Source organism: Passer domesticus, chromosome 11 (assembly GCF_036417665.1).
Source record: "Passer domesticus isolate bPasDom1 chromosome 11, bPasDom1.hap1, whole genome shotgun sequence".
NCBI classification, from domain to species: domain Eukaryota; kingdom Metazoa; phylum Chordata; class Aves; order Passeriformes; family Passeridae; genus Passer; species Passer domesticus.
This window is the reverse complement of record NC_087484.1, coordinates 18997148-19009407: the sequence shown is the minus strand read 5'-3', so window position 1 is coordinate 19009407 and position 12260 is coordinate 18997148. Positions and strand designations below refer to the sequence as shown.

The following is a 12260-nucleotide window of genomic DNA, read 5'->3' as shown; positions in this document are numbered from 1 at the left end:
TGACGTTATGGGTTCTTGAAGTCTAATCAACCAGTGTCTGAAGATGATGCTTCAAATTCTACTTTTTCTTGGGCTTTACCTACAGTGTTTGTTTTTTAAAAAACAAAAACTATCTTCCTCTGCAGATTTGGATTTGGTTGGTGCTGGAAGGAAAGAGGAGCTGTGTTTATTGCGTGAAAGGGCACTTCTCCAGAACTGCCTGGACTGGACTTGGTTCTGTTAGGGAAAAGTTACCTTACCTTAGTCTTGTTCTTTCCCTCCTGTATGGCTTCATCTGCTCTTATCCATACACTCTGGATATGCAGGAACTTGACTTGAGCTTTGCTGGTGTCTGCAGGACCTGCCTTGGCTAATAGCAATGAAATCAGCTGAAGTCTGAAGTTATGCATTTCTTTTGCTTGATAAATCCAAGAATGAAAGAAATACTGTCATTTGCCTGCAGAATTTTAGAGTATGTGGTAGCATTGGATGTACTCAATCTTTAGAAGGCTTATTTTTCAAGAATGAGCAGTGGAAAATTCTTGAATACTCTGCCACTCAGCTGGCAAATCTGTCTTGCTGTAATTCTAGTGGGGTTTTTATCCTCTTGTAATTGTCAGGAAGCAGCAATTCTGTTAATTAAGCATTACTGTTCTTGGAGAAGAGGATTATGCATCAAGTTCTCCGTGTTTGTACAAATTGTTTCCTCAGACACCCTAATCCAGTGTCCTGTTTGAGCTGTTAAAAGAGGGATTTAGGGAAGAAATCTTGATGCAGTTGCTCCTATATTACTAAATCAATCTGTGTTGGAAAGTTGAAATGGATTCCTTAAAAAAAATAAATTCAGTGTAGTCAATTCTTTCACTTCTTTGCATGCCCAGGTGTTGTTTTGTATTTTGAATTAATCTATGAAGGGCTGTATCAATCCCACTGTCTTCATCATAAATATTTTTATTTTTCAGGTTCACACTTTTTAAAAAAAGAGGAATAGAACAGGAAAAAATGGCAGCAGAAACTCAGACACTTAACTTTGGGCCTGAATGGTAAGTTGTGTCTGTTTTGTCACACTCCAGAACTTGTCTAGAAGGATTTTTTTTCCTTTGGAGCGGAATTGATTATGGGACTGAATGGGATATAATACCTTAGTTGTTTCATCCTGTTTCACCTCAGTCCCTGGCCTGTGTTCTAAAGCAGTATTATAAAATTAGTCTTCATTTTGTGAATTGGCATTGTGTATGAATTGAGTTGGGTTTTTTGTTATGTTAATGCATAATATTTACCTTGCTGCCAAGCATTTGAAGGAGGAATAATGTTTATGATCTCTGAGGTATGCACAGAATAATTGAAGATGTGTTTGTTCAGTCTTTCTCTGTGATGCATGTTAATAAGGAAGTTCTTAAATTCTCCTCACTATACTTAAATCTATAGCTAAGCAAGCTTTTTCTTTTCCCAGTTTTAAAAAACCTAATCCCTGTATGGAATATGGCAGAAGTGTGAGTTTTGTGTCAGTGTCCTGCACATTTGTATTGAAATGTGTCAGGAAAAGAGAGCTGTTGTGTTCAAGGGAATCCACGCTGTCATACAGTTTTGTCAGCTGTTAGATGTACAGCTTGTCTGACTTGCATTGTCCTGACTTTTGAACGAGCAATTGCACAGGTGTGATTATTCAGTATTTGTTCCAATTTCTTGTTAGAGTATTGGTGACTTCAGTCACAAACAGGAATTGGGAATGGTGTGGTTTCTGAAGGGTGATGTCCAAGTGTGTGAACGGGAATGCAGGGTGGTTATAGGAAATACAGTTACTGCACAGCATGTGATAGAACTGTTACTTGAATGCATTCACTTTTGCTGACACATTTCTATACACAATACACAGAAATTGGAGAGGATTCAGTGAAGAAGTAAGACATGACTTGCAGCCTGTGAAACAATGAGAGCTCAGTCTATTTTGTTAGAATGAAAGAAGGTTAAAGAATGATTTTATCAATATCTATAAATATACCCACCAGGCAGATATCTTGTGCTGGAATGCTCTTCAGTGTAAGAGACAGACATGATTAGATTCTTGATGGATGGAAGCCAAAGTTATATTAAAAAAAAAGAGAAGAGGGAAGACAATTCTTGAAAAAACATATATTTCAACAGTAACTTAATTGCTGTGTCACAGTGAGGGAACTGTCGTAGTGATCTCCAGTTAGTTTAAAAACCAGATTAGATTATATATGGAAACATATATTATACTTCAGTGAATTAGTGTATTTTTACAGGAATAAAAAGGAACTAAGATTCATAAGTTTTCTTTTGGGTTGTGGTATAGCCATGTCTGTCATGTAAGCTGCTGTATCACTTAACAGTGAAACTCTGGGTCGTGTTTGATCTGATTAGTGTTGAACATTGCACCAAGCCTTCAAATCCTTTAAATAATTCTTCTGCAGGCAGTTTGTTTGGAAGTGGTATGTAGAGGATCTGCCACCGGGTGGCACCAAACTAAAAAAATAAGATCAGCTTTTGACTTGCAAATGATTTTCTTTTCTGTTTGGAGAACAATAAAACAAATCGAAGCATGCTTCAATAATTAGGTGAAAGGTAGTCTCTGAATCACTGTTGTAGTTCAGAGCTACTTCTCTTCCAAGGATTTTTTGATGGCTGAGAAGAGCTTTTACTTGTTCTACTTGTCTTAAGTTGCCCATCAAAAAGAATGTAAGAAAATGGGCAGGGTTTTGTTTCTTGACACACATACTCTTTTGTAAAACATTCCTCAAACTTAAAAATACCAAGTATTTGGGTAGCTGAGGAAGCGGCTGTGTAGAATGAGACTAATTCAGCTGCAGAATGGGCATAATGTACAACAGTAAGATGCTACCTGCAAGAAGTCAAGTAACTTACCTGTGTGGGCTGAGACCAAATGTCATAGCATATTTATCTGTTACCATAGATTAGATTTATTAGATTGCTGCTTCCAGTTTCTCTGAAGTAGTGTCACTATATTTTGTGCATATCTTTTGTTTACGTTTATTTTTTTCTTTTATTGATAGCCTAAGTTAAATGTTATATGCACTCTGAAAAAATAAAAGCCATTAATTTTAACTTGTGTTAAGGAATTTGTGGTAAGGAAGGATTCCAGAGACATGAGAAGAAACTTTGTTATAAAATTTACTGTGCTATTCTGTTAAAATTCATGAAGCATCTGAATAAACTCTTTAGCTTAATATTTCCTGCACTCTCTAGCATGGTAAGAATTTTTCTTTGCAAAACGAAGCTGTTGTCATTAAGATGTCCCACTGATTTGTGTGCAGCCTGTGTGAATAGCTTATGCAAGGGGTATAGCTGGCTTGCTGTATAGTCAGCATAAGAGTTTTCCTGGGGAAAGTTGAATTCCTTGATGTGCTCATGGGAATTCTTTTATTTCTTGCTCTTCTGGCTGTGGTTCTTCCACTCTTCCTGTTGAAGCACTGAGAGTTTCGATATTAAACTGTAATGTCTTTACTTTCAGTATTGTATTTACTTTGTGTGTGTCAGATCTGTAAATGTGCAGAGGGATGGTAGCACAGGTGAAGATGTTCTCAGTTCAGTTCTCATTGCTTTTCTTTCTTTCAGGCTGCGAGCTTTGTCTAGTGGCGGGAGTGTGACATCCCCTCCTCTGTCTCCGGCTTTGCCCAAGTACAAACTAGCAGACTATCGCTATGGGAGAGAAGAAATGTTGGCACTTTTTCTAAAGGATAATAAGGTGAGCAGGAAGAGGAACGTGGCCTTGTGTATGTATTCCTAATGACAGTCTTGTGGTTAGGAACAGTTGTTTGTATTTTGTGGTTATGGACAAAGAAATCATGTACCCCTTGCAATCCCCATACTGAAGAGGGCTGATTGTGGTTTTTGTGTGTGCACTTTTCCAGATTCAGTATGTCTTTGGGTTTTTGTTTGTTTGCATTTTGTTTTTGTTTTTTGTTTTTCTTCCATTTTAGGGGTAACTTCCTGTACCCCAGGGAACAAAAGACCTGATTGCCATATTCAGTCTCACTGCCACAGATGACTGAGGGTTAAAGTTGCCTTGCAGCTGTGCAGATTTGCTTGCCTCAGTAGGATTTTATTTAATGTAGTGCATAATAGTTATTTGATTCAGCTACAAAGGCAATAAATCATATGAGCAGATCATCTGAAAAAAGCAAGTGGTCTCTATCCCATATTTAGTCCATTCACTTTAGCAGGTAAGTAGCCCAATGAGAGCAGTCCTCAGGTAGCTCCCTTCTCTGGGAATCAGCACACAGAAGCAGTGACATGTAATGCCTAAGAACAGCATAGAAAATCAAGAACTTCCTTCAAACTTCACTTCAGACAAAGATTGTCAGTGATGTAGAAGATTATACAAAATTTCAGAGATCTTTCAGGCAAATTATTAAGACATTTTGCAGTTGTAAACATTGGGTTTTTCTTTAGATGGTGGCAGTGGTTGGTTTATTGTGGCAGCAGACTTGGAGGTATGAATGCCCCTGAGAACTTACCCTTGGGGGAGGGAGGGACTGCAAGAAATGATGTCAGGATTATGCTTTGAGCTTGGAATGGAGATGTGCACACACAGCTTCAAGTTCCTATCCTGTCTTGGCTGTGCTGACATTCTTGTACAATACTGGGAGCCCTGCATTGCTTAAATAATGGATTTAAGGGCATTGAATGTCAAAGATTTTTCTAAGTCTGTTAAGTGTGGTATAGCTTAAAGCCATGCTTTAACATGCAGAATTGGCCTGTTCTACTTCAGGAAACTGTGATTTAGATCTTGCTGTTATGCTTGAATAGGTCAGCCAGTCAGAAGTCACTGTTTTTTTTGCAGTTTGTGTTTGTTATGTCAGATGATGCTGAGACCTCTGCTCTTGGGGTTGATTCAGAACAACCCTCAAATATCCTGTGCTACAGGAAGTTCTCTGGTTGTTATGAATGATCCAAAACAATATTTTCTTATGTGTTTGCCAGAAGGGCATTATGATTAGAATATGTCTTTCTTTTGCTGTCCACATGTTTTGAGGGTGTAGAGTGATTGTAGTTGTGAAGACTGAAAGGACTCCTGACAGTGGTTCAAGTCACCTAGTGGGTGTCAGCAATGTTTTCATGATGTTGCATCTCTAATTAACAGAGGGACTAGACTAAAGGCAGGAAGACTTCTGCTAGCATATATCTAAATGAAAAATGTATTTAGTGTTATGAACTAAATATTTTTGAAGCAGTTGTCCATTGGCATAATTGGAGCTCACTTGGCTGTATGTGATTGGAGGTTCTTGTCCACATTCTCAAGGTCACAACTATTAATGGAGCATCTGATTCAAAATTAATGTTAAAATTTATTTTGCTTTATATCATTAGTGTTCTCTAGTTAATCTCTGCATATAGTTTCATTGTACTTGGCTTTTTTGTGTGTTTTTTTTTTTGTTGGTTTGGGTTTGAATTTCTTTTTTTTTTATTCTTCTGTTTGGTTATAAATTGGAGTTGCTAACTTCAGATCAAATACAACCTCTGTGCTGTAGGTGGCAGTTTTGTTAATTAAAAATCTGACTATAAAATGTGTTGAAGTTAAAGCAATAGTTTTTAATTTAACTGATGAAATGTCACTTTATTCAGATTTCAGCTGCAGTGGTGTGTAAGTTTGAGTTCTGATGTCTGTGGCCTTGTGAGTGGGTAATGCTTTGGATGCCTTGTTTATAAGAACTTTTTTTTCCGAGGGTTGTAAATTTGCAGCAGAGTTATACCCACCCTCAGTAAGAACTGGAATTACTGGGTAGATGGAGCAGAGTTGGAAGAATAAAATTTTTTTGTGAAGCAATGTGTATGGTATCATTCCTGAATTGGAAATACTTGCATGTAGTAGAATGATCTTTTTCTTTCATACAGATACCTTCAGACCTTCTGGATAAGGAATTTTTGCCTATTTTACAAGAGGAGCCCCTGCCACCACTGGCACTTGTACCTTTTACAGAAGAAGAACAGGTTTGTATCCTTTTTTTTTTAAGTCTTTAGATTGTTATTAATGTGAAGACATAATAAAGAATATGCTTCCATTAAGAAAAACAATGAAATTTGAAATTAGTAGGTCTCAGAGTGTACTAGTTAGAAAGCAAACCAGCAGGAGATTCCAAGTCAGAATTACAGTTTAGTAGGAAAATTGAAATAAAGGCAATATGACTTAAACTGACACAGGGTACCTGATATATTTCAGTGCTTCACAAAAAAGCAGAAGTATCCACACCCAGAAAGGTGGTGGTTTGCTCAGAGACAGATGGGGTGGTTCCTTTTGACCTGCAGTTGAAATGGTTGCTCTAAGCTTTAGGAACTAGCTCAGAAAACAGACTTGCTGGAGGCTGACCTTGCTTTTTTGCCATGCATGACTGCATTTTTTCTTTCCCCTCAAGTTTAATTAGTTACCAATTCTCTCTTGAAGGAAGATCTACTTTTGTAGGGAGCACATATCAAGCAGTTTTTGAAATGTTTCTGTAATGTATTAAATCTCCTGTTGGCTTTGATGTTAGTGATTTAGATTTTAAATAGTATATAATCACTTGTCCCATTGTTCTCGGAAGACCTTCAGAGTCATAGTGATTCAGATGATTGGAGCACCTTGCTGGCTCTAAGTTCCTTTTAAGGAGCCTGATATAACAGCTGTTAGTCCTTTGCTAAATAATTTTGATTATTCAAAATTTGCATTCAGAAAGTGCGTGTCAGTTCAGGTTTACTTGTTCATGTTTCTGTACATGCTTCTGAATTCTTTGGCCCAGTTTTCCAAGTATTTGTGCTCAGAGAATAGGGTCAGAATTGGTTATATTTATCCATTCTTTATTGAAATAGCTTTTTCTTTTAGCTATTGTTTCATATTAAGCTAAAGTTGAATTTTACTGGTGTTTATTTTCTTATGAAAATGAGTATCACCTAAGTTTCAGAAGCCCTAAGTACACTTAGTTTTTCCTAAAATATGTTAGTTTCATGATATTTAGAGAAAAAAAAAGGCTTATTTTGCAAAGGACATTGGTAAATATAACTTTATTTAAGTTCTCTTGGTCATTATATGTTCCTGCTTTAAGTAAGTTTAGAATTAGTATTAATTATTTGGTGTCAGGTATAGGCAGATGCCAGTCTCTTCTTGCAGCAGAATGTGTGTTTAACACTGCTGATGTTCTAATGGCTTCTGTGCTGGCATCACCTGAAACAGGAGTAGCTGTTCAAATGCTTATTTCAGAGCATAGAAATCTCAGCTAAGTAACTTGGAAAAATGGTAATATTGACCAAGATCCTTTTATAGGCTGCTTCAGCTGCTCACATGTGCATGGAATCCTTTTCCTTTCTAGTATTAATTGTAGAGAATTTGTGATGAAAACACAGCCAAATTTAAGATAGTGGTAAATGTTTGTTTTTTCTTTTTGTTTCCTCGGTTTTTGTTGTTTATTTGTGTATTTGTTTGTGGTTTCTCTGTGAAGATTTCCCAGTCAGATCTGACGGTTTCTCTTTGTTCTTGGCAGAGAAATTTCTCGATGTCTGTAAACAGTGCTGCCGTCCTGCGGTTGACGGGACGCGGAGGAGGAACGGTGGTGGGGGCTCCTCGAGGTCGAAGTTCCTCTAGAGGTCGAGGTGAGCTGCCCGTGGGATGTGCTGCAGTGGATCCAGGTGATCCAGCTCAAAGCTGCTCAGGGAGCTTGGCTAGAGCTATTTGTTCTCGTGCCCAGTTTCTTTTTGCTTAAAGCTTAGAAACCTTTCCAACGAGGTGGTGCTGGAGAATGAATATTGTGGTTGGTGGTGATTCTGTGCATCTTAGTGCACAACTGGTATCTCTGTTATATGCCTTTGCCAGGTTGGTGGGTGGAAAACCAAATGGGAGAAGTAGTTTTGGGGTGGAATATGAAATTCTTTGGTTCAGAATTGTTAGAAATAACTTTATTAAAAGCATAAAACCAATTTATAGGGAGAGGGTAGAAAAAAATCTATGAATGTACTTAAAACATCATGGTTGTAGTAGGTTGGGTTCAATGTTCTGAAAAGCAATCTTCATTTGTTAGCATCCTGAACGTGAGCAGTTAATGGAAAGATGTAATTGAATTTGGGAGACATTTGAGTCTTTTCAGTTCTGGTGCATCACTGTAGTTGTCTCACCCAGGATCACCTGAAACATTTGCAAATGAATGGAAAAGATGTCCTGAAGCCATATTGCTAAAGTCAAACCAAATTATTAAACCCAGAATTTATCTTAGCAATTCCTTTTCAATGTGTGCACTTCTGTGAACTCTTTTTGGGCGGCTTCATATATAAATAGGATAGGTTGCATTTAGAATACTAGGAAGCTAGTAACTTGGAAATACTGAGTAAATAATCTTGTAACCTCTGTCTTTGCAGGTGCTTAGGTGAGATTTCTCTTAGAGCCCTTTTTAATTTAATTTTACATGCCCTTAACATGGTATTATGGGTGGTATTTTCAATAAGATCTTCAGAAAGTACTTCATATATAATTAGATGCTTGACCAGAATTTTGCTTTGACTTAATGTGTTCTCTCATTTTTGTTCTCATTCCTTAATGCTGCTTTCTTTTTAGTTTACATCTCTCAGATATTTATTGATTGTTTTGTCTTCTTGTGATTGCTTCCCAGCTAAGATATGAATTTAAAGCTTTACGAGACTATGACTGGGTTGTCCTTTTGCTTCCCCTTCATTTGCTGTTGTAGTTGCACAAACGCTCAGGGTTTCATTTAAAAAAAAGTGCATATATATATATATACACACACATATATATATGTGTATGTTTACTAATTTGGGAGTTGTTGCATTTTTGTTCTGTTTTAATATGTGTGTTTCTGCCACCTATGTTTCACTTTTGGCTGATTTTTTTTTTTAGATGCATCAAGACATAATGCTGCAAATTAATTTATTGCTGCTTAAAATTTGATGATTTGAGATCATACAACCACAGTGTGCTCTCTCGTTTCAGTATCAAGATACTTTGACCATTTGTAATTTGGCAAACCCTTTATTTTGCTTTCTTTTGTCAAATTTCTCTTTGTATTCTTGCTGCACTGCTAAGAATGTTATCCTTATGCAGTGAGCAGTGGGTTGTTTTTTAATTGCCCCCACTAGGTTCCATGAGGTTGTAAGGCTACATGTGGCAGAATATGGCTTCTAATCCAGTAATTCTCTTATTGAATCTACTCATATGCATGACTATTTGGTTTGGCAGTAAAGTTTGATTCCTTACATTTTAGTGGACAGAACTTAAAATGTATGCACTGTTAAGACTGTTTGAAAGCTGCTGCATGTGTTCTTGGTTTCCCATAGTTCATTTTTAAGATTTGTTAAGAAATACTAGCAAGAACTTTGCTGCAAAATTAATTATTTTCACTTTCTTTTTTGTTTATCCTAATTTGATCTTTTAATGTGTTGGAATTGTTACATGCTTGTTAGGCTGCTCTGGCTAACCTGTAAAGGACATTTCTGCAGTAAATTTCTCCAGCTTTCTGAGCTTTCCTTCTTTCATTGATGCTGGTTGCTGCTTGTTTCTTCCATTCTTCCCCTCTTCTTCCCATGAGCAGTTAGTGTTGGATTCTAGGCATGATGAATCTTCCCAAAGTTTCTATATTGCAGCAAAGAAATGAAGGCTTCTGCCAGGACAAAATGGTACCATTTTCATAATTATACATATGATACTGTTGTAGCCGAAGACTTTTTTCCCCATAGTTATTTATGAAAATTCCATATAGAACTGTTGATGTTTACAAAAATGTTGCTTGTAATTGGCAGGCTTTAAATGCAATTTTGTTTTTTTCAAGTTACAGTGAAAAGGACTTGAAATTTCTTGAGAGTTTGTTCACTAAATGAGCTGCCTCACTTAACAGTTGGAAAACATTCTTATTGCACTGCAAAATTGCCTGGGTTCAAAAGGTTTTCTGGTGTTTTCCATGAACTTTACACAATTGTATGCAGCAAAGCTGCTGCCAAGTCAGTGTGGGCTTCAGCTTTACCAAAATGAGATTTCTGTCTTGAAGGGACTTGCACCACAGCAGCTTTATAGAGGAATTTGCATGTGTGATTAGATTTGTTAATGAAGTTCCCTGACTGAGGCACAAATCACAGAATTGTGTTCCAGCATTTGAGAGCATGAGAAGCAATCTGTGCTGGATTGGCAAGGGAAAGTAATGCTGGTAAAGGAGTATTAGGGGTGGAACTCTAAATGGCATTCACTTACCAGTATTTAAAACTGCAAGATAACACTCAGTAAATATTCTCTGGGTGGTCACCCCAACTTTTACTGGAAATGCTTATGTTGTGATGATGAGAATGTGGTTACTATGTGGAAGTTGCTTTGATTTTTGGTGTGTTGGTTTATTTTTTTTTTTAAAGAAGTTGTCTCTGAAGAAACCAAGTACTTGCACGTGACTCATTTCTAATTGACTTGTTTTCCTGGTAGCTCCCTGTGGTGTGCAGTTAAGCCCTGTGCTTTGTGCTGGCAGGACTGGAATGTCAACATTCATGAATAAGAGCCTGGGATGAGGAGGGATTTAAATAGTCCCTGGAATGGGCTGTAAGCTTACAGACACTTTGTTTTGTAGCTGTTCTCCCTTTTGGTTAAGGCTGTTATGAAGGGTCCTTTGCTTGCTATTAGAGCTCTTTCCCCACCCACCCTCTCTGCCCTTTGTAATCTGTTTTTGCTGCTGTTGGAAAGTGTGTCAGTGGTGTGAAAGTGTAATGGTTGCATATCTAAACAGTAGTAGTTGAACTACAGTTATTCTGTTTTTCCCAAACAGTATTATGACTGTGATTGTAGATCCTAAACTCCAGTTATGCTGTCATTTCAAGGATTTGCTTCTTGTGTTCTGTAAGACTTCAGGTTTTTTTGTAATGATAATTAGAATGACAGTTTGTACTGCTTCTTACCCTCCTGCTTGTGTCTTATATTTTTACTTAAATTCAAACTTGTCTGTTTTTCAGGTTAGAGACTTAGCTGTTATGATTTCAATGTCCAGTGGATTGATGTCCTCATCCTGAGGTTTTTGGGAAATTACTAAAATACAAATCCCACATTTGCTCCGCTGTGTTATTAGAAGGAAGGGTTTATTGACATTTATTGACTCTGCATTCAGTACTTTGTGTGACATATGCACTTAGTCTGCTGCTTGTGTGCCAAGTATTTTTTTTTTCAGAAGTGGCATTCTGTTTAAAATAAGCCAAGGAGTGCAGAAGCAGAAGGTCAGGTGATGTGCTTACATGTGCAGTTTTATCCTCTCTGCAGGCATTCCTTGTGCATTCTGTGACCAGCATTAGCTGTGCCCTAGTGTGCACTTTCAGGTCAGACCCACCCACATAGTACTTGCTGTATGACTGACTTTGCACACCACAGTTTCCTTTGACTGGCTTCTTTTCTTCTGTAGCTTGATAGGATCAGTAGGATTCCCACACTGTGGTCTGCTTGGTGTCTGCTGGGGCTGCACATGTGCTTCTGCTTGGCACTGTTGGATGGGCCCATGTTGTTTCCACACCTGGATGGTGTGGCAGCACAGCCAGGGCAAAATGTGGCTTGAGTAGCCTTCAGTAGCCCTTCAGTTATACCAGTATTCCGTGGTATAACTGCAGCTGGCAGCTGAGTACTGTGACCCCACAAGCAGCCTTAACTTGAATGCCTAAGAGCAGTTGTTTGGACATTTTGCAAGGTTATCTTTTAATTCAGACCATTTTGGTGGCTGAGCACAGCTGAAATACAGATGGACCACGGTACAGGGGTGGTGAGTGGGGGAGGTTTCTCAGGCTGTGATTTCACATACTTTTAAACAGCCATCAGCCATGCTGCTGGTAAAACAACTGATTCTTGCTCCTGTACAGGACCCTTGCCTTATTTGCTGGTGAAATGTCCTGTATCACCCATGCTCTGGCTCTGGTGGTGTGTGGCTGCTCCCAGCATGCAGCATGCACTCACCATTGCTCACCCTGCAAGAGGAGCACTGCTCTGCTGCTGCTGCTGCCCACTGTACAAGCCTGCTTTGTTTTTGTTGGGAAAGTGTATATAACTTCCCACCTCTGCTGCATCAGAGACAGGAGATGAGTCAGTGCCTTTGTTCTGTTTTGACTCCACGAACTGCTTTTGCTTTATTATCTCTTGTGAGAGGAAGGAAGACAGCTTTCCTGTAGTGAAGAAATTAGGCAGAGATTGCTATTGGGTGAGCTGCTGAGACTTTCCTGGCTTTTATTTGTGAAGCATAAAAATTTTGAGTCCTTTTCTGGGATTTTAGGGGACCCATAATGCTTTAACTGGATAAATATCATGCTGT

General features: G+C 38.1%; 1 protein-coding gene across 14 annotated transcripts in view; it reads left to right on the top strand.

The window, feature by feature from the left end:
• GIGYF2 (GRB10 interacting GYF protein 2) overlaps positions 1–12260 on the top strand; it is a 72275-nt gene that overhangs the window by 11456 nt on the left and 48559 nt on the right. For all 14 annotated transcript variants that reach the window (XM_064386105.1, XM_064386101.1, XM_064386102.1 and 11 more), the window contains 4 exons: positions 942–1022; positions 3577–3706; positions 5857–5952; positions 7476–7584. In XM_064386105.1, the coding sequence (XP_064242175.1) occupies positions 982–1022; positions 3577–3706; positions 5857–5952; positions 7476–7584 (376 nt within the window). In that variant the 5' untranslated portion in view covers positions 942–981. The remainder of the gene's footprint in view (positions 1–941; positions 1023–3576; positions 3707–5856; positions 5953–7475; positions 7585–12260) is intronic.